The sequence below is a fragment of the Rhinatrema bivittatum genome, chromosome 7 (assembly GCF_901001135.1).
Source record: "Rhinatrema bivittatum chromosome 7, aRhiBiv1.1, whole genome shotgun sequence".
Classification (NCBI taxonomy): domain Eukaryota; kingdom Metazoa; phylum Chordata; class Amphibia; order Gymnophiona; family Rhinatrematidae; genus Rhinatrema; species Rhinatrema bivittatum.
Genome location: NC_042621.1, coordinates 135,074,044 through 135,097,085, shown reverse-complemented (window position 1 = coordinate 135,097,085; position 23,042 = coordinate 135,074,044). Strand labels below are relative to the sequence as shown.

The following is a 23,042-nucleotide window of genomic DNA, read 5'->3' as shown; positions in this document are numbered from 1 at the left end:
CACGGAAAACTTTTGTCAAAATTTCTAGAAACTTTGACTGGTACACTGAGCATGCCCAGCATGCCTCTATCTGCATGGCTATGCGGGGTCCCTCTTCAATCTCGTTTTTACAGCGAAGCAGTTGCTATCGCGGTTAGGAGGTCTCCTAAGAAACTTTTTCAATAAACTTCTCCATTGGAATTTTCTTCCATTTTTCTTCCATGCGGGGACCCTCCTGCTATTGTTTCCCTTCAGCATCTCGGTAGGTATGTTTTCTCCCATTCTTTGCAGTCGATTCCTGAGCATGTCGCCTCCCGGTTGCCGTCTATTGACCACTCACCGGCTTCTTTTTATGGCATCGACCGGTTTTCGGAAAGGCCCCCAGTACCTGCGGACCATGTCCATCACGAATCTGCATGAGGTCTGCATCTTCTGCCTGGGGGCTTCCCAAGATTGTACTCAGATGACTCCCAAGGGCCGTTGTTCCTGGCTGGACAAAATGGAACAGCTTTTTGGCACCAAAAGGTGGGCTCCATTGACTCTGGCATCGGGGACCTCGACACAAGAGTTGTGAGGACCTCTCTGACTCAGCATCACCCACTCGATCCCCTCCGACTTGACGTCACCCACTCGATCCCCTCTCAGAAAGAAAAGGGCTCGGGGGATCAGCCCTCTCCATCGTCTGACCATTCCAACGCATTCGGATTATCGGTTTCCTCGGCACTGGAGAAGGACTGGGCCGAGCACCGAGGGAAGCACTGGCAGTTGTCATCGCACAGCGCTGGTGCTAATGCCGGGGGAGCACTGACCTATGCCGAGCCTCCCCCGAAGCGACCACGTGGAGAAGAGGCCCTATCCTCTTCCAGGCCCAGGAGTCCCAGGTGTTCCCCACTAATTCCAGTACCGGGCACTGAGCCTCCTCGGCCCCCCATAGAGGCACTGGTGACACTTCTTCCACCTCCTCCTCTGTCATTCACGCTTTCATCGCCAGATTTTCAGGAGGAATTGTACCGCAGGGTGCAATGGGCGGTATTTGATGCCCTCTGGAGTGTCGAACTGCCCCTGGCGCCGGCCTCTGTGTTGGTGCCGGAATCAGCGTCTGCACTGCTAGCACCCCTGCTGGAGTCTCTCGACATCCTGTTGGGCGTCCTACCAACATGGCCAATTGCCAGAGCCCCCTCGGTCCCTCATCGGCCACCGAGGTCACCCTCTGGAGTGATTCCAGTCTTAGGATCCTCTGAGGAGGAAGGAGCGCAATCGCGCTCGAGGCCTCGATTCCCCGAACCCGTTCCCGGGCCATCAGGAGTACTGGGGCCACTGGTTCCCTCAATGCCCTCTGTGCCTTTGTTGCCATCGATGCCTCTGGCACAGAGGTTGCCCAAGACAACCCTCAATGTCATTACTAAGGGAGATGGGTGTTGGTCTCCCTTACCGTTCGCCCGGAGACGTAAGTAAGAAGATGCACCATACGACCCTTGGACAGATGATTCTTCAGAGACCTTTCCAAGGACTCCGGCTATTTGCCCTCCGAGTCTTCACCGAAAGAGAGACGTCACTCTCCCCCAGAAGACCTCTTCTTTGCGGGCTTTATTAGGGCGATGGCAGAAGCCATTCCTTTCCAACTCCTCACAGAGGAGGGCACCCACCACAAAATGCTGGAGGTCCTCTAGTTTGTAGATGTACCAAAGGAGGTGGTGGCTATCCTGATCCACGAAATTCTTTTAGAGCTTCTCTACAGGATCTGGGAGCATCCAGGATCTGTCCCTCCCATTAACTGGAAGACGGATGCCCTCTATCTGGTCCAGCATGCCCTAGGCTTCCAAAAGTGGCAGCTCCTCCACTGGTCTGTGGTTGTTGATTCTGCCCTTAAAAAGGCCAAGAGGGCTTGCATACACTCCTCCGCCCCTCCATGTTGAGAGCATAGAGCCCTAGATGCTCTAGGCAGGAGAGTTTTTCAAGGGGCAATGCTGACTGCCCGCATCGCCGCCTACCAATTGTACATGGCCCAGTACAATCGGAACTTGTGGAAGCAAGTTCAGGAACTGGGGAGCATCTGCCTCAACAGCAGCAGGATGCGCTGGAGGTAATAGTCCAAAAGGGCCTGGAGGCCGGCAAACATGAGGTGAGGTGCACCTATGATGTTTTTGAGACGGCGGCCAGAGTTTCTGCTGCAGGCATTAGCGCCCGCCACATGGCCTGGCTTCGAGCCTCTGACCTCCACACAGAGGTCCAGGACAGACTGGAAGATCTACCCTGCACCGGAGAGAATCTCTTTGGAGACAAGGTCAGGGATGCAGTTGCTCAGCTCAGAGAACACCCTGAGTCCTTGCAGCAGCTCTCTGCCAGCACCTCAGACCTGCCATCCTCCGCGCGCAGGCCCCTACATCAGGGTCCTCGCAAATCCTTTTACTGTCAGCGGAGATACTACCCTCTGATGTCCCGCAGTAGGGCATCCTGTCCTCAAACTAGGGGCCGGCCTCTCCAACAGCTTGCTCCTAGGCCCCAGCCTACGCTGCAGCCCAGTCCAGCTGCATGCTTTTGACTGGTGGCAAGAGAGTGGAGACCACCGTGTGGTGCCCGCAGATCCCTGCCCAATGGTTGGGGGCTGTCTGTGCCTGTTTGCAGACTGCTGGCCCCCTATTACCACCAACCGCTGGGTTCTGGCCATTGTACAAGACGGCTACTGCCTGAATTTCCGGACAGTTCTGGCAGATTCTCTGCCATCTCCAGAGCAGGACCTGTCGGAACATCAGGAAATAAGAACATAACATAAGAACATGCCATACTGGGTCAGACCAAGGGTCCATAAAGCCCAGCATCCTGTTTCCAACAGTGGCCAATCCAGGCCATAAGAACCTGGCAAGTACCCAAAAACTAAGTCTATTCCATGTTACCGTTGCTAGTAATAGCAGTGGCTATTTTCTAAGTCAGCTTGATTAATAGCAGGTAATGGACTTCTCCAAGAACTTATCCAATCCTTTTTTAACCACAGCTATACTAATGCACTAAACACATCCTCTGGCAACAAATTCCAGAGTTTAATTGTGCGTTGAGTAAAAAAGAACTTTCTCCGATTAGTTTTAAATGTGCCACATGCTAACTTAATGGAGTGTCCCCTAGTCTTTCTATTATCTGAAAGAGTAAATAACCGATTCACATCTACCCATTCTAGACCTCTCATGATTTTAAACACCTCTATCGTATCCCCCCTCAGCCGTCTCTTCTCCAAGCTGAAAAGTCCTAACCTCTTTAGTCTTTCCTCATAGGGTAGCTATTCCATTCCCCTTATCATTTTGGTCGTCCTTCTCTGTACCTTCTCCATCGCAATTATATCTTTTTTTGAGATGCAGCTGTTGCGACCGTCGCTGCCCGACGTCTCCACTCCGCCCACCTTACCCCTTTGGCGACTCCCTCTTTGGGTGATGGAAGTTTGGCTGCGGCGGCGTCATTTTCCGACCTCCTTCGGCGTTCCCGGACCGGCTAGACACTGCCTTCCGCCGTGTTCTCCTGAGGCCTAAGGGCGTGGCCCCGACTCAAGTACCGGCTGTGGCAGGAACCTCAGGGGTGTCCCCCTGAGATGACATCATCATCGCCAGATATTTAAGGTCTCTTGTTTTGCTAGCTAATCGAGTTAGCAAAGGGTTTCCTACCTAGCTGCCTCCAGGTATCGCTGCGGATGGGATTCACTCTCCGCTTACCTTGCTACTTTGCCTCCTTGGACTTTACCAGGGGTACCCACTCCTCAGGAGCCTCGCTCTCTCTCTTGCTTTTCAGGTCGCAGTCTGGAACCGGTACTCGCTCCTTGAGGGCCCACGTACCCGGACCTGCTACTAAATATAACTTCTGCCAGGAAGTCACCGCTGCCTACAACACCAGTGAGTTACCATCTCTCTCTCTCAGAGCTTTCCCTGGAACCAGGGACTCGTTCCTCGAGAGCCTACTTCATTCCAGCTCCTGGGCTGTTCCAAGAGACTATTGTGTGAGTGTTACCATCAACGTTCTGTTCCTGATCTCTGCATACTCTGCCTACTCACTATCTCAGTTTCTCTACAGCTCAGCCATCCTGGGATCGCTGTTCCAGTGCCTGAGGGACTACAGCCCAGCGGGCTGTTCCAGCTCACTACTGCCGCCTCTGGTGGTTCTCTAAAACAGTTTAATAAAAGAACTAAGTGTGTGTCTGTCTCCCAACTCTGAGTCTGACCGGTGGTCCCTCTCGGGATCTTCCCCTGTGGGCGTGGTCATCTGCCACCGGCCCAAGGATCCACCCACAATTATCACAAATAATAACAGCAGCGACCAGAATTGTACACAGTATTCAAGGTGCGGTCTTGCCATGGAGCAATACAGAGGCATTATGACATTTTCCGTTTTATTCACCATTCCCTTTCTAATAATTCCCAACATTCTGTTTGCTTTTTTGACTGCCGCAGCACACTGAACCAACGATTTCAATGTGTTATCCACTATGACGCCTAGATCTTTTTCTTGGGTGGTAGCACGTAATATGGAACCTAACATTGTATACCTATAGCATGGGTTCTTTTTCCCTATATGCATCACCTTGCACTTATCCACATTAAATTTCATCTGTCATTTCGATGCCCAATTTTCCAGTCTCACAAGATCTTCCTGCAATTTATCACAATCTGCTTGTGATTTAACTACTCTGAACAATTTTGTATCATCTGCAGATTTGATTACCTCACTCGTTTTATTTCTTTCCAGATCATTTATAAATATATTGAAAAGTAAGGGTCCCAATACAGATCCCTGAGGCACTCCACTGCCCACTCCCTTCCACTGAGAAAATTGTCCATTTAATCCTTCTCTCTGTTTCCTGTCTTTTAGCCAGTTTGTAATCCATGAAAGTATATCGCCACCTATCCCATGACTTTTTACTTTTCCTAGAAGCCTCTCATGAGGAATTTTGTCAAACGTCTTCTGAAAATCCAAGTACACTACATCTACTGGTTCAACTTTATCCACATATTTATTAACTCCTTCAAAGAAGTGAAGCAGATTTGTGAGGCAAGACTTGCCTTGGGTAAAGCCATGCTGACTTTGTTCCATTAAACCATGTCTTTCTATATATTCTGTGATTTTGATCTTTAGAACACTTTCCACTATTTTTCTTGGCACTGAAGTCAGGCTAACCAGTCTGTAGTTTCCTGGATCGCTCCTGGAGCCCTTTTTAAATATTGGGGTTACATTAGCTATCCTCCAGTCTTCAGGTACAATGGATGATTTTAATGATAGGTTACAAACTTTTTTACTAATAGGTCTGAAATTTCATATTTGAGTTCCTTCAGAACTCTGGGGTGTATACCATCCGGTCCAGGAGATTTACTACTCTTCAGTTTGTCAATCAGGTCTACCACATTTTCTAGGTTCACCGTGATTTGGTTCAGTCCATCTGAATCATTACCCATGAAAACCTTCTCCTGAATGGGCACCACTCCAACATACTCTTTAGTAAACATCGAAGCAAAGAAATCATTTAATCTTTCCACGATGGCCTTATCTTCTCGAAGTATCCCTTTAACCCCTCGATCCTCTAATGGTCCAACTGACTCCCTCACAGGCTTTCTGCTTCGGATATATTTTAAAAAGTTTTTACTGTGAGTTTTTGCCTCTATGGCCAACTTCTTTTCAAATTCTCTCTTAACCTGTCTTATCAATATCTTACATTTAACTTGCTAACGCTTATGCAGGCGCAGTGGAATTTGTACTCCGCTCCCAACAGGGCTGGGGTTCTACTCGAGATATTTTCTGATACCAAAGAAAACAGGTGACCTTCAGCCCATTCTCTACCTCAGAGCCTTAAACAGGCCGCTGCAGCAGGAACACTTTAAAACGGTCTCCCTGGGCACCCTGAGTCCTCTCCTTCAAAAGGGAGATTGGCTCTGCTCTCTCAATCTGAAGGACGCTTACGCCCACATAACGATATTCCCGCCTCCCAGGAAGTATCTCTGCTTCTTAGTGGACTGTAGTCATTTCTAATACCGTGTGCTGCCATTCGGCCTTGTTTCAGCCCCACAAGTCTTTACAAAATGTCTGGCAGTGGTATGGGCACACTTGTACTGCAGTGGGGTGCACCTCTTCCCCTTCCTAGACGACTAGCTCATCAGGAGCGCAACACAGGAAGGTGCACTACTCTCCCTCCACTTGACAGCCGAGCTGCTACAGTCACTGGGATTCATGATCAATTTCTCCAAATCTCAGCTCAGTCCACCCAAACGTCTAGCTTTCATTGGGGCTCTGCTGGACACAACCCTGGCCAGAGCATTCCTTCCCCGGGATCGTACCCCAGACCCTGGCATCGCTGGCGCACTCCGTCTGCTTCCATCGGACGGTCTCTGCCAGGGTACTACTCCGCTTACTGGCCACATGGCAGCAGTAGTGCATGTCACTCCTCTCTCCCGGCTGGCCATGCGAGTAGCATAGTGGATACTCTGCTCTCAATGGCTCCAAGCTATCCAGGACCTCTCAGCTCCAATACAAGTTACCTCACCGCTCCGGGCCTCCCTCTCCTGGTGGGAGAGTCTGCCCAATTTGGAAAAGGGTCTTCTCTTCCAAACGCCACCCCCCCCCCCCCCCCAAGTGGCATTGACCACAGACGCCTCCACCCTGGGTTGGGGAGTTCATGTGGGCAGTCTCCACACGCAGGGCATGTGGTCGGAGCAGGAAGTGAGTTGTCAAATCAACTTCCTGGAGCTGCGTGCAATCCGGTATGCCCTTTCGGCATTCCAGGATCACCTGGCCCACAAAGTGATTCTGATCCAGACTGACAACCAAGTCACAGTGTGGTACATAAACAAGCAGGGAGGGCTCCTTCCTGCTCTGCAAGGAGGCTGCACAGATTTGGGTCTGGGTCCTGTCCATGGATATACTCTTGAGAGCAGTTTTCCTTGCAGGGAAGGACAATGTGGTGGCCGACTGCCTGAGTCTGACATGCCACCCCCCACGAGTGTACACTCAACCCGACAGATGCAGACAGCATCTTCTGTCTGTGAAGCATTCTGGATATGGATGTTTTTGCCTCCCTACGGAATTACAAAGTGACCCACTTCTGCTTCCTGTACAGGGAGGACGGGAAACCAGCATTACATGCCTTTGCCCAATTTTGGGGCAAGGGCTTACTGTACGTATATTCTCCGCTCCTGCTGGTGGGGAAGACTCTCGTGAAGCTCCAGCAGGACAGGGGCACCATGATTCTAGTTGCCCCATACTGGCCATGACAAGTCTGGTTCCAGATCCTGCGTGACCTGTCGATATGGGAGTCCCAATGGCTGGACACCTCCCTCGACATGATCTCGCAGGATCCGGGCGGATTACTCTACCCTAACCTCCGGTTACTGGCCGTCACTGCCTGGATATTGAAAAGGTAGTCTTACAGTCCCTCACCTCTCTGATAGCGTGTCGCAGGTACTGGTGGCTTCCCAAAAGTGTTCCACTAGGAAGTATTACCAGTTGAAGTGGAGGAGGTTCTCCATCTGGTGTGAGGCAAAAGGCCTAGACCCTTTCTCATGCCCCGCTCTGCAACTATTGGACTATTTGTGGTCCCTCTTAGAGTCTGGGCGACAGTCCACCTTGATCAGGGTTCACCTGAGTGCTATCAGTGCTTATCACCAGGGGATAAGTGGTACACCTATTTCCTTGCAGCCCTTGGTGGGCCTATTACAGCTAAAGCTCCCTCTGCTTCCTCCTGTTGTGTCCTGGGACCTCAATGTGGTACTAGCACAGCTCATGCATCCTCCTTTTGAGCCTATGCGCTCCTGCGAGCTTAAACATCTCACCTGGAAAGTCATTTCCTGGTTGTAGTCACCTCCGGTCGCAGGGTCATTGAGCTTCAGGCATTAGTGACATACCTAGCCTACACGAAATTCTTTCACGACAGGGTGGTTATACGCACTCACCCTAAGTTCCTGCCTAAGGTAGTGCTGATTTCCATCTCAATCAGTCCATTGTCTTGCCCACCTTATTTCCGAGGCTCCATTTCCACTAGGGTGAATGGGCTCTGCACAGCCTGGACTACAAGCGTGCTCTTGCCTTTTATCTTGAGTGCATGACAGCCCACAGGCAGTCCATGCAGCTCTTCATCAACTTGGACAAAAACAGACTTGGCATTGCGGTGGGCAAGCAGACCCTGTCCAACTGGTTGGCGGACTGTATATTCTTCTGCTACGAGCAGGTGGGCCTTCCGCTCGGAGGCCACATCAAGATGCACTCAGAGCCATGGCAGTGTTGGTGGCGCACTTCCGTGCAGTCCCCGTCACTGAGATCTGTAAGGCTGCGACGTGGAGCTCCCTGCACACGTTCGCACCCATTACTGTTTGGACAAGGATGGTCGACATGATAGTACCTTTGGCTAGTCTGTCCTTCATAATCTGTTCCAAGCGTGAAAACCCAACTCTCCCTACCTAGGGCACAGTGTCTGGTTTGCACTGCCTCCCGTTTTCACCCTCAGCACCTCGGTTGTTGTGCATGTTGGCACATGGTTAAGTGCTGCAGGTTCTGTTATTGCTGGGGGCAGCCTATAGGCTGCCCCCAGCAATAACAGACTACCTATAGGCTGCCCCCAGCCTATAGGCTGGGGGCAGCCTATAGGTAGTCCTCACAGCCATCTGTGAGGACTACCTTCCTGCTTGTCCTAGGAGAAAACAGAGTTGCTTCCCTGTAATAGATGTTCTAGGACAGCAAGATGTTAGTCCTCAGAAAACCCTCCCACCACCCCACGGATTTGGGTTCTCCATCAGTTTGTTATTTTTTTTTTTCGTTCATCTTTTTTGCTAAGATACGAGACTAAAGAGGGACCCCGTTTGGCCACGTGGATAGTTTCTAGAAACTTTGACAAAAGTTTCCGCACCAGGCTCCATCTAATGATGTCACCCCATCTGTGAGGACTAATATCCTGCTATCCTAGGAGAACACCTAGGTAAGCAACTCTGCTTTTCCCTGCCGTCTCTGGCAGGACAAAAGATGCGAAGGAATATCACCTGTTACGGCCTTTGGATGTCAAATGGAATATCTTGAGATATTTAGAGGTTTCTGAGCCTCTCAGAAGACGGATCGGTTGTTTATTCTCCATGGTGGGAGTAAACAAGGTGAGCTGGCGTCGCGGGCTACAATAACCCGTTGGATTAAGGAGATAATCACAGCCACATATATGGATGTTGAGCAACCGTTGCCTGGTCAGGTTAGGGCTCATTCCACTAGGGCTCAGGCAACATCATGGGCAGAAGTTAGATTGTTGTCTACCGTCGACATTCGCCGTGCTACATTGTGGCCTTCCTTAAACACCTTTTTCAGGCATTATTGCTTGGATGTGCCGGCCCAGGAGGACACAACCTTTGCACATGTGGTTTTGATTGGCCCACGGGCCAATGTATGATAAGAAAGGAGAAATTACTACTTTCCTGATAATTTCCTTAACCTTAGTTACAGATAGGTGAATCCAACTTCCCATCCTTGGCTGCTGAATGTTGTGCTATGGTCCTGCTGCATGGCTGTGTACTGGTAAGTGTCAATCCAGTCCCTAGATTAATGTTATTACACTCCTTATCTGAGCTCAGTGTTTTCTTGTTTTGCTGAGTGCTCGAATGGTTATCTTTTAATAATCAAGTTTTTGCTAGTGTGTTCACAGTTGGCTTTTGCAGAGAATACTGGCAGGCTGATGTCACTGCAGGAGTATATATACTGTAATGTCGACTTTGCTCCTTCTCCATCTGCTGGTAGAGGTGCATAACCCACTGATTTTGGCTTCACCTGTCTGTACTAAGAAAAAGGAAATTATCAGGTAAGTAGTAATTTCTCCTTATCATAACTGCAACAATTAATTCCTGTGGAAATATTCTATCTATAATAAAATAAAATGGATTGTATCAGACATGGAATCTAATTTTAAAAAATTTTCAGAAATCACAGTAGTGCACTTAATATTAAGAGATTATAATGTCATACACTATGCACTCACTGAAAAGAATTGTGCCTGCAATTTTAATTAATCATTTTCTGTTAAGAAGCAGGCTGAATTAGCCATTGCATATGGGTGATGTCATCCGGTGACAGTGAGTGGATTTCTCTTCAAGCTTGTAGAGCTTTTAGCTCTACTGAGCATGTGTGGGATTTGCCTTGTGAGCCACCTCAGTTACTTTTTGTCTGAACTGAAGCCCAGATGTGTGCTTCATCTTTTTAATTTTTTGCTTTGTACTTCTCGTTTTACTTGCCTCGCTGCTTCTGCATCCACACAAAAGCACTTTTCAGTGCTATAAAAAAAGAATTACTGAGGTGGTTTACTTAAAAAGGCCAGAAGAAAAAGTCTACTACAGTGAGTGGACAGTCCATATGGCAAGATGATGTTGCTCACCAACAGCCATGAGTTCTGCTATTTCTGTCTGGGACCTGACCATGACCAGAAAAATTGTGAAGCCTATGGACAAATGTCCCCAAGTTCACAGCGCTCCAGGGCCTTATGCATGGAAGAACTGCATAAATCTGTTCCGAGTCACAATAGATCTTTCGCCTGCAGTGCAGTGTGGTCTGTTTCCTCAGGAAAAGTCTTGAATAACAATTCTTTCAAAACTCCTCCAAATGCTCCAGCTGAGGCCATGGAGTCGAGTTCAGCTGGACACTTTCCTTTGAAGCAAAAATGGTGGCATTCCCTGGAGTCTGCCCAGCCTATGTCCAAAAAATACATCATGGTGCATCAGCACTGGCACCATCAGAGTCCCTCTTTGGTGCTGGCAGCCCACAATACTACGAAGCTTCATCTGATGCATGAGCTCTCAATGTACTCGAAATGGTGTACCAAAGCACTAGAAGAATGATACATCGATGCACCTGAAACACAGTACATCCAGGAACCTGATGCACAATACCCCCAACGCACAGTGAATCCAGGAGCCCAGTGCACTATGTGCTGATGCACACTTCACCAACTCATTCAATGGATACTGGTACAATGTATCTGGCCTTTGACAAAGCAACAGTGAACACGCCTGGCACGATGCACAAGTGTACCTGATGCAGGCATTGATGCACTCAACACATTTCATTCCATGACATAATTGGCTGATCACTGATTCATTCTTTGAATTCTCCCCCTTCCTGGGGCAGTAGAAAAACATACTTTGAAGGGTTCATGGTCATCTGGAGTGTCAAGGCATTCAACTCCCTTGTGCCTTCTGCTTCCTTGGAACAAGCAGTGTGCTTACACAGCAATATACTAGTCATCCAAGATCTGCGGAGGCAGGTATGAGGTTACCCTTATCTCCTCCAATAGAATGCTAATGCCTCTAAGATTACTAGCTGAAAATCTGCAATCAGCAGATCCTGTGTGTTTAATAGTTCTGCTTTCCTCAGACAGACCACTTGTTCTAATTCCAGCACCTGTTTTGGTGTTGGAAGAGGATATTCCTCCACCTACTCCAGGCCAGAGAAGACAAGTGTCACTTGACCAAATTGCGGGGTTAGTGAGGAGGTTTTTTTTTACCTCTCTCTCAAAAAATGCAGATGGAACATACCAGCCCTCTCCAATTCTTGCTCCTGTGATTCCACAGACGGGAGTCCCACACTCACCTATAGGTGTGCCATCATCAGAACCCCAAATTAGGGGGTTCCATATTAGGGGCTATTCATCATCACACTCTATTGCAGTGGCATCTAGTTGATCAGATGCAATGGACCAGGCTACTCCACTGAAACCTCAGTTGGAGGAGCCCTCTGTGTCACCTTCATCACTGGAGTCCTGGATAAGATAGCTCATACTCCATGGCTCATGATTTTATAGACCTCTGTCATATCCCCCCTCAGCCATCGTTTCTCCAAGCTGAACAGCCCTATCCTCTAGCCTTTCCTTATAGGGAAGCCATTTCATCCCCTTTATCATTTTGGTTGCCCTTCTCTGAACCTTTTCAAGTGTAATTATATCTTTTTTGAGATGTGTGGACCAGACTTGCACACAATACTCAATATGCGGTCTCATCATGGAGCGATACAGAGGTACTATGACATTCTTCATTTTAATTACCATGCCTTTCCTAATAATTCCTAACATTCTCTTTGCTTTTTTGACTGCTGCAGCACACTGAGCTGATGATTTCAATGTGTTGATCACTATGATGCCCAAATCTTTTTTGTAGGTGGTAACAACTAATATGGAACCTAATATGTAACTACAATTTATTTATTTAAATTCTTTTTTTTTAATACCGATGCTCAAGACCAGGTCTTATCGTACCATACAATGTGGATTACTCTTCCCTATGTGCATCACTTAGCACTTGTCCACATTAAATTTCATTTGCCATTTGGATGCCCAGTCTGCCAGTCTCATAAGGTCCTCCTGTAATTTATCACAATCTGCTTGTGATTTAGCAACTCAAAATAATTTTGTGTCATCTGCAAATTTGATCACCTCACTTATTGTTCCCCTTTCCGAATCATTTATAAATATATTAAAAAGCCCTGGTCCAAGTACAGATCCCTGAGGCACTCCACTGTTTACTTTTCTCCACTGAGAAAACTGACCATTTAATCCTACTCTCGGTTTCTGATCTTTTAGCCAGTTTGCAGTCCACAAAAGGACAATGCTTCTTAACCCATGATTTTTTAATTTTCTTAGGAGTCTTTCATGGAGGACTTTGTCAAACACCTTCTGAAAATTCAAATACACTAAATCTACTGGCTCACCTTTACCCAATATTTATTAACTCCTTTAAAAAAAATGTAGTGGATTTATGAGGCAAGACTTTTTCCAACAGAAAAGGTTCAAGGATCGCATATCATTAAAACCTTTCAGGTGTTTGAAGGTCTGTATCCTATTTCCCCTGCACCTCCTCTCCTCCAGGGTGTACATATTCGGATCCTATGAGGAGAGGCTGAAGGATCTGAAAGAGGAGGTGCAGGGGGAGATATGATACACATCTTCAGATATCTGAAAAGTTTTAATGATGCAGAATACTCTAACTTTTTCATTGGGAAAGCAAGCAGTAGAACTAGGGGTCACGAAATGAAAATCCAGGGGGGGAGGGGGGAATGATTCAGAACCAACATCAGGAAGTATTTCTTCACAGAGAGGGTGGTGGATGCCTGGATTGCCCTTCTGGAAGAAGTGGTGAAGACAGAAACAGTAAATGAATTAAAAAAAAAGGGCATGGAATAAACAATGTGGATCCCTAAAGGCTAGAAGTGGAAATGAAAAGCATGCATGGGGGTAACTTGCATAGAACGGCAGCTACTTCTCCGAATAGAAGGCATGGGGATTACTACCCTTAACCAATTAGCTTTCATGATTTTGATGCATCTGCAGCATCGCTCTCTGCTTTGACGGTGGGGAGAAAAAGTCAGAGCCCTGATTTTTATGTTGCAGGGTACTGGTATACAGACCTAAGGGAAAAGTGCAGGACTGTTTCTACAGCCAAGTCCAAAAGCATTGGACGTACAAGCAGCATTGCCTGAATTATCACGAAGGCTTTCACCCTGAAAAAATGTTGATAGCAATAGTTTTAATATGGGTTTCACAATGCTTGATTTTCATTGTTAATATTACTAACCTTAACCCATTTTGTCCCAGTATCCTAAGTAGAGGATAGCTTCTTAAAAAAATTTGGGCCATAATGGGTTAACATAATGCTTGGGGATTACCTGCATGGAGCAGCAGTTACTTCCTTAAGAAATTTGCTGGGCAGACATGATGAACTATTTGGCCTTTTTCTGCTTTCAATACTATGTTACTTCCCTTGTGTAAATTCATGCTGGCTGTGTCCCATTACACTATGTCTATCTATATATTCTGCGAATTTGTTCTTTACAATAGTTTTCATGATTTTTCCTGGCATTGAAGTCATGCTCACCGGTCTATAGTTTCCCAGATCACCACCGTAGCCCTTTTTAAATATTGAGGTTATGTTGGCCATTTTCCAGTCTTCACGTACAATTAATGATTTTATTGATAGGCTATAAATTACTAATAATAGATCTGAAATTTCATTTTTTAATTCTTTCAGAACCCTGGGATGTATGCCATCTTGTTCAGGCAATTTGCTACTCTTCAATTTGTCAATCTGGTGACATAATAAGCGTCAGCATAAAAAGTCACAAGTGGTCCCTCCAGTCTGCCCAGCAATTTTTTTTTTTAAGTGTATCTTCCACTCTGTGCAGATTATCCCCATGCATTCTCTTATGGGTAGTAACTGCCACTCTGTGCAGGTTACCCCAGTTAACATAGGTTACACTTTTCTTCCTTTCCATCCTTTAGCCTCAAGAGATCCTCTGTGTTTATCCCATGCCTTTTTGAATTCCATTACTGTTCTTGTCTTTGCCACCTATTCCGGGAGGGCATTCCATGCATCCACCACCCTTTCTATGAAGAAATATTTCCAGATGATGTTCCTGAGTCGACCCCCTTAGAGTTTCATTTCATGACCCTCAGTTCTATAGCTTTCTTTCCATTAGAAATGGTTTGATTCCTGTGCATCATTAATTCCTTTCAGGAATTTAAAAGCCTGTATCATATCTCCCCTGTCTCTCCTCTCTTCCAGGGTATACATCTCATCTCTTATGGCTTTTGATGCAGACCCCACACCATTTTGATTGCATTTCTCTGGACCACTACTATCCTCTCTCTATCCTTTTTGAGGTACAGTCTCAAGAACTGATCATAGCACTCTAGGTCAGGGGTGCTCAAACCGGTCCTACAGGCCCCCTCAGCCAGTTAGGTTTTGAGGATATCCCTAATGAATATGCATGTGATTTATTTGCATACATTACATGAAAACCCACTGAGAGGGGGGGGCCATAGTACCGGTTTGAGCATCCCTGCGTTAGGTGAAGCCTCATCAAAGATCTGTACAAGGCATTATCATTTTCCTAATGGTTATGCCTCTTTCTATGCAGCCCAGCATCCCTCAGGCCTTGTCACATTGCTTTGCTGCCTTTAGATCGTCAGACATTATCACCCTGAGGTCTCTTTCCTTGTCCATGCATATCAGTCTTTCGCCCTTCATCACATAAAGCTCCTTTGGATTTCTGCACTCCAAATGCATGACTCTGCACTTCTTGGCATTGAATCCCAGTTGCCAAACTTTTGACCACTCCTTGAGTTTTCTTAGATTGCTTCTCATTTTCTCTACTTCTTCAGGTATGTCTGATTTGTTGCAGATCTTAGTATCATCTTCAAAGAGGCAAACTTTTTCTTCTAACCCTTACACAGTATCACTCACAAAGATATTGAACAGAACTGGTCCCAGAACCGATCCTTGAGGCACTCCACTTATGACTTCTTTTTTCAAGAGGTTCCATTTACTACAACTTGCAGTCATCTGACAACCAATTTCTAAACTATTCTACCATCTTGGGATCCACTCCCAGGCTTTTCATTTTGTTCATGAGACTCCTTTGCAAGGTCATATCAAAAACTTTGATGAAATCCAGGTAAATCACATCACGTGCTCGTCCTTAATCTAATTTTCTAGTCACCCAATCAAAAAAATCTAATTCATTTGATAGCTCCTTCCTTTGGTAAAAGCTTATCGCCTTGGATTCATCAACCCACTAGATTACAGATAGTTGATTATCCTTTCCTTACCAGAGTCTCCATTAATTTTCCAAGCATCCAACATATAAGGCTAGCTGACTTATAGTTTCCAGCTTCCTCCCTGCTACAATTTTCGTGAAACAGGACCACAACTGTGCTTCTCTAATCTTGCAGCACCACCCCTGACTCCAAAGTTCTATTGAATAGGTCCTTCAGTGGACCTACCAGGACATCTCTGAGCTCATTTAGTATCCTGGGATGCAACTCATCTGGCCCTACAGCCTTATCTACTTTCAGTTTTGCTAGTTCCACAAACACTCTCCTCTGTAAATGGGGTGGTACCTATCCCACCCACATTGTTACTCTTGCCAACCAGCAACAATCCTTCTCCAAGGTCGTCTTTAATGAACACTGAATTGAATTATTTAATATTTTTGCTATTTCTTCATCTTTCTCCACCCACTATTCCATATCTCCTTTCAATCTTACAATACCTCATTTGGCCTTTCTCCTTTATCTGCTATATCTGAAAAAGTTTTTGTCACTTCACTTTACCTCATTGGCAATCTCTCTTCCAGCTGAGATTTTGCTGTCTTGCTTTCTTTCCTTGTCTCGTTCAGCTTCTCCAGATATTCCTCCTTGTGTTTCTCTTTTTGAGTTTCTTTATACTTTTTGAATGCTGATCTCTTAGCCTTTATTTTTTCAGCCACCTGCTAGGAGAACCACATCAGTTTCCTAGTTCTTTTACTTTTATATATTTTTCTTACACTGTTATAGCTCCTTTCAGTTTGATGCACTGTTGTTCCACTTCACCCATCTTCTCCCCCAGCCTTCTAGTTCCTTTTCAAGGTACATTCCCATTTTACCAAAGTTCGTTTTTTGAAATCCGAGATCTTTATCTTTGTCTGACTTCTCTCTATCACACCATCAGATGATCGCCGATGCTCAAGTGGGCTTGTATCTGAGCATTATAATTATTGTGAGTACCTGGTCCTGTGTTGCTTTTCCCCTCATGGGTTCCATCACCATTTTCCTAAACAGAGCCTCTTGAAAGGCATCCACAATCTTTACTCTTGCAGATTCTGTAGAAGGGATACTCTAGTCACTAACAAGCAACATTTTGCCTTTCCTTCCCACCTTTAGGATGTTTTCGGCTAGATTTCTGTCCGATTCCTCTGTTTGAGTAGGATGCCTGTACATCATCCTTTCCCCAAATACCTTTGTATTCCAAATGCTTGGATATTATTCTTGACATAGAGAGCTGCTACTCCTCCTTTTCTGTCCTTCCTCAATAGGTTATAGCCTGGTATGGCTATATCCCAATCAAGAGACAAACTTATCCGTGTCTCTGTAATAACAACAATATCCAAGTCTGCCTCCACCATTAAAGCTTGCAGATTTGGAATTTTATTACCCAGATTATGAGCATTTGTGCTTATACACACAAACTCTAAGCTTTTTCCTACCATTTTGTTATTTATTTATTTATTTTATTTATTTATTATTTTTATTATACCGAGTTTCATGATAAGAATCACATCAACCCGGTTTACAATTAACATGTGTGTGGAGGCAGGGAGTAACATAGTGATAAACATTTCCCAATTCAACATTAAATATAGTGTGAAACTTAAAAAATATTAAAACAATAATTAGGACGTGAGAAAGTTACAAAAAACAGGGAATAATAACTAGGACCAGAAAGGGGGAGGGAATTAAAAAAGAGAATATTTACATTTCAGCCAACTGTTTCCAAATTAATAAATATGTATAATGTTATAAGCAAAAGATGTGTTGATGGGTTGAAGTGTGGAGAATTTAATCCAGTTCTGGGAAAGCTTTTTTAAAAAGCCAAGTTTTTAGTCTTTTCCTGAAAGTATGAATGCATGGTTCTTGTCTTAAGTCCGGTGGGATAGAGTTCCAAAGGGTTGGACCTGCTGATGAGAGAGCTCTAGAACTGTAGGATTTATGTTGGAAGGTTTTAGCATGTGGAACCTGAAGTGATTCTTTGTAGTGTTCCCTGATGGGTCTGGCGGATGTGTGTTTTTTAAAAGGGATTTGTAGGTCGAGTTGAGTGTATTGGTGGATGTTCTTGTAGATCATCATGATGGTTTTATAAATAATTCTGAAGTGGATCGGTAACCAATGAAGGTCTTTGAGGATGGGAGAGATGTGTACGATTTTCCTGGAGTTTGTAAGGATTCTGGCTGCTGTGTTCTGGACCATCTGCAGAGGCTTGGTGTAGGAAGCTGGGAGGCCTAGTAGTAGAGAATTGCAATAATCTAATTTGGAGAAGATTATTGCTTGCAGGATTGATCTAAAGTCATGTGCGTGGAAGAGAGGTTTTATTCTTTTCAGAATATGTAATTTGTGGAAGCAGTCTTTGGTAGTTCGGTTAATGAATGGTTTGAGGTTGAGACGGTTATCTAAGATGGCTCCTAGATCTCTTACATGGGTGGTTTGAAGGAGGAGGGTTGGTGGCTTTGAAAGAGTGTTGTTTTCAGGAGCTATTAGGAGATATTCCGTTTTCTCTTTTTAACAAATACACAAACTCTAAGGGGCGGATTTTAAGAGCCCTGCTCGCGTAAATCCGCCCGGATTTACGCGAGCAGGGCCTTGCGCGCCAGTGCGCCTATTTTACATAGGCCTACCGGCGCGCGCAGAGCCCCGGGACTCGCGTAAGTCCCGGGGTTTTTCGAGGGGGGCGTGTCAGGGGTGGGGCCACTCGGCACGGCGTTTTCGGGGCGGGACACGGCGTTTCGGGGGCGGGCCCGGGGCGTGGTTTCGGTCCAGGGGCGTGGCCGCGCCCTCTGGAACCGCCCCCAGGTCCCGTCTCGGCGCGCTAGAGGCCCGCTGGCGTGCGGGGATTTACTTCTCCCTCCGGGAGGCGTAAATCCCCCGACAAAGGTAAGGGGGGGTCTAGATAGGGCCAGGGGGGTGGGTTAGATAGAGGAAGGGAGGGGAAGGTGAGGGGAGGGTGAAAGCAAGTTCCCTCTGAGGCCGCTCCGATTTCGGAGCGGCCTCGGAGGGAACGGTGGCAGGCTGCGCGGCTCAGCGCGCGCCGGCTACACGAAATCGGCAGCCTTGTACGCGCCGATCCAGGATTTTAGCGGATACGCGCAGCTACACGCGTATCTACTAAAATCCAGCGTACTTTTGTTTGCGCCTGATGCGCCAACAAAAGTACACTAAGGCGCGCTTTTTGAAAATCTACCCCTAAGTCTTTACCTACCTTTTAGCCTGCTTTTTTTTTTTTTACACACCACACACTAACACACACACACAACTAAATAAAATACCCACATAGTTTACCTCTCCACAAAACTTTTCAGTTCTAAAATTTCCCAAAGCAATACTTACCGATCTTCTTCAGCCACCAGCAAGATGATCCTCTCCTTTGAGCTTCAACCCAGGCTTGTTCACTCTTGGGATCAGTGCAGTGTTTGTTTTATCCTTTTGTGACTCATGCAGAATACAATGTAATTCTAGGTACAATTTACTCTTTCTTCTTGCAGTCTAGACCAGTAAACATTGTATTTTCTTTTCTCTTGTTCTCTTCTTTTGTAGAATGAGAAGACTTTGGGGCACTCCGTGAGCTGTTCCAGTAACATCTCCAAGGTAGTATGTGCATGCAGACAGCAAACTTTTCAGCCTGGAGCAAAAGTGGACTGCTCATCTAGATGTTTACATGTTATTAATTCATTTTATGCTGGAAACCTTTTATAGTAAGTTTTGAGGCAAAACAAATATTTTCTTTATTTAAATTTCTTCTTAATATATTTTACTAAAGTACAAACTCAGATCTAAGGAGTTAAACATATATCATCTTCAAGGAGTCTCAGTGAATAATTCCCAGGTCAGCAAGGGCTGTTAACTTTAACCAGCTATATTCTAACTGGCTAATTTTAAAAAGAACGCATGTGCGCCCATAAACACACGTATTTGCATGTGAGCAGAGATGTGCTGCAATTTTATATTGTGCCCATATCATTTTAAAATACTCCTGCGTGCATATGTGTGCATGTGATCTTAAGATGCGGCTTGAGTAAATGTCCCACACATATTGCTACCAGGGCTTTAGCGGCTTTTACACACCTATATTCACACAAGGGGAAAACGAGTTTTTCCATGTCTTTACAGAGACGAAGAGGGGGAAAGACAATATGACAGTATATGTATCTGCCACTGTAAGAGGGACACTTTCAACTCAGGGTGGATTTGGGGAGGGGTTACATTGGTGTGCTACATACCCTTGCATGAATGAACAGTTAAATGTAAATCGGTTATTTATTCTCTCAGACAGTAGAAGGACTATGGGGCACTTCATGAAGTTAGTATATAGCTCATTTAAAACAAATCGTAGAAAATTCTTTTTCACTCAGTGAATAATTAAGTTCTGGAATTCATTGCCAGAGAATGTAGTTATGTCTGTTAGTGTAACTGGGTTTAATAAAAGTTCGGATAAGGTTCTTATAATTCAAACCCATTCTGAGCTGAAAATGCCCCTCTTACAGTGGTAGATATATATATTGCCATATTGTTTCTCCTACAGTTCTCTCTCTCTCGCTCTTCCTCCCTCCTTCCCAAGTATATATAGTAGTTCAGCAATCTTGAAGACCTCTCTGGTTTTTCATCCTGTAAGCCACCCTGAACCCTCATGCTGTGCTGAAATCCCTAAAATTTGAGCTCTTTGACTTTTTCTCATCAGGACTAGCAGTAAAGTTACGCAGAAAACACACCGATGCGCCATGGACAGCTTTTCTAAAATTCAAAGTTACGCATGTAACTCTTGGCTCCAGCCAGGAACGCCTATGCCCTGCCGCTTTTCCACTCCATTGTTCTTGACCCGCGCACGGGTATATACACAAGTACTTCTAAGCTTCTTAAAATTTGCACGCCCCACATATGCATGTATGGGGCCATTTTTGCATTTGCAACACTTTTAAAATCTACCTGCAAGAATAAACCTGGTAAAACAGCGATATTCAATTAAAAAAAAACAATGTTTAAAACATGAGCAGGCCTGTTGGCCCAATCCCCAAACTTTCCACCCCAGTAAAATACATTTTGGCCCAGCTGGCTGATCCCCCTTCCCCAAACCCCTCAAAATGTCAAAAATGTAGTGGTCCTATAAGCCCAAAAAGCCTCCCCCCCACCCTTGAAATCGCAAAAGGGAAATTAATAGTTGTTTCTTCAGAAGCTCACTCTTCCCCGTCTTCCGTAAACCCAATCCAACCCTCCTGCCCCACTCTGCTGCTGGAGCTCAGAACAATTGTCCAGCTTCTGGTACATCCATTGTTCCTTTGATAGCCCTGCTGGACATATGTTCCTTGTGGTAGCAAGGGGTTTGGGGTTTCTGGAGGTTGGGGGAAGGGGGGCTTTTGGAGAGGGCAACTATTTGCAATTGGGTTGGGGGGAAGGCTTTTTGGGCCTATAGGCCTTTCGACATACATTGATGGGGATTGGGAGGAAGAAGTGCTCAGCTGGCAGGGCATATATTTGTTTTAATCAGGTGGAGAATCCGGACTGGCAAAAGACAATTTTAAACGTAACAAATTTTATTTCTGGCTGCTTTCTTGTAAGATTGAGTAATTTTATTATGGAAGGGGGGAGATTCTGAAACTGCTTTATTATGTGACATTTATGAAGTTTTGTTGTATGTTAAACTAAATATATTTGTTGTAATTCGTTTAGAATGGCTGTGCCAGTTTATTGCGGAATATTAATTTTTTTAAATTAAATACGTTATACAGGAACATGTACTCAGATAACTCTGAAATCTAACCAGTGGTATTTGAACATAGCTAGTTAGATTTCAATGTTAGCTGGCTATACATACACAAAAAACATTATTTGAGGATATTCAGCAGGGTGTTTAGCTAGATAAGGTATCTGTTTTACGCTTTGTTGATTATTGACCTTATCATTTCTAAAGAAACCTTCATTTTTGTTTCACAGTCAAGTTATAATTACAGACAGAATCAGGTCCATTTTTATGTCTCTGGTGCTGATAAATTAAAGCTGACAATATATAATCAATCCCCACTATTGATGAGGACTACTGTATGAATTACAACCACTCTATATTCCCCACCATATGAGAAAATTAATAATGTAGGAAGAGGAAGATTTCATAAAACATTGGCAACATGCCACCACGGCCTTGTATACAGAATATTTTTAATAGTAATCATGAACCAGCCTCCCTCCTACCTGTGATTTTTGTATTTTTTTGTTATTTTTTTGGACATTTTTATGTGAAAACAAGTCTTTCATGTGAAAAAATTCTTGTTGTGTGTTGTGCTTGTATATAAAAAGCTGTATCACTCAGCCTGTCTGAATTCATTTAAACATCTAAAGTCCATCGATATTTCATAAAACGCTGTTAATGCTTTAACCAAGTTCTTAACCTGTCATTCGGGCTTAATAATAAATTCCAAGCCAGCTTAAACTTCTCGTTCATTCCTCCCAACGTTTCTATGTGAAGGCAAATCTCTCCATGAACAATGCCGTTTGAGCAGTAGAAGAGTGACCAGACAGTGAGGAGAAGAATTATAGACTCCCCTGATGAAGAAAAATTATTTTGTCAGGGAGGAATGAACAAGAGCAAGCTAAGTTGATCAGGAATTCATCAGTATATATATATTCAGAAGTAATAGCGAAAAAAGGCGTTTAAGCTTTAAATATATGCAAGTTGAACAGCTGTCGGGAGGAATGAACAAGAGCAAGCTAAGTTGATCGGGAACTCATTAGTATATACATATTCAGAAGTAATGGCGAAAAAAGACGTGGAAGGCATTTAAGGTTTAAATGTATGCAAGTTGAACAGCCGTCTTTTTAGTATTATTTATGTGAAATATTTTCTGAAAAATCACTCTCCACATTTAAAACGCTGAAAGAGAGGGTATGCGGAATGGGAACTCGTCATTAAATATTGAAGAAACATTTGTAATATCAGCAGTCAGTTTCAAAAGTAGTGAGACACGAGCAGTTTAATTAAATTTTCATGGAGAGATTTGCCTTCACATAGAAACGTTGGGAGGAATGAATGAGAAGTTTAAGCTGGCTTGGAATTTATTATTAAGCCCGAATGACAGGTTAAGAACTTGGTTGAAGCATTAACAGCCTATTATGAAATATCGATGGACTTTAGATGTTTAAATGAATTCAGACAGGCTGAGTGATACAGCTTTTTATATACAAGCACAACACACAACAAGAATTTTTTCACATGAAAGACTTGTTTTCACATAAAAATGTCATAAAAAAAATAACAAAAAAATACAAAAATCACAGGTAGGAGGGAGGCTAGTTCATGATTACTATAAAAAATATTCTGTATACAAGGCCGTGGTGGCATGTTGCAGATGTTGTATGAAACCTTCCTCTTCCTACATGATTAATTTTCTCATATGGTGGGGAATATAGAGTGGTTGTGATAAATTAAAGCTGCCATGTGATTGACAGATGAAGTTACGTTGTGGTGACAAGTGGTAATATCTAGTTGAACATTTTGAGACATCACAAA

At 44.7% G+C, this 23,042-nt stretch overlaps 1 protein-coding gene across 14 annotated transcripts in view; it reads left to right on the top strand.

Moving 5' to 3' along the window:
- The window catches only part of MARCH8 (membrane associated ring-CH-type finger 8), a 376,426-nt gene that overhangs the window by 168,497 nt on the left and 184,887 nt on the right, over positions 1-23,042 (top strand). For 12 of the 14 annotated variants that reach the window (XM_029609208.1, XM_029609210.1, XM_029609205.1 and 9 more), the window contains one exon: positions 19,082-19,132. The exons of the other annotated variants lie outside the window; for them this stretch is intronic. In XM_029609208.1, coding sequence (XP_029465068.1) covers positions 19,082-19,132 — 51 coding nt within the window. The remainder of the gene's footprint in view (positions 1-19,081; positions 19,133-23,042) is intronic. 14 annotated transcript variants of the gene reach the window in all.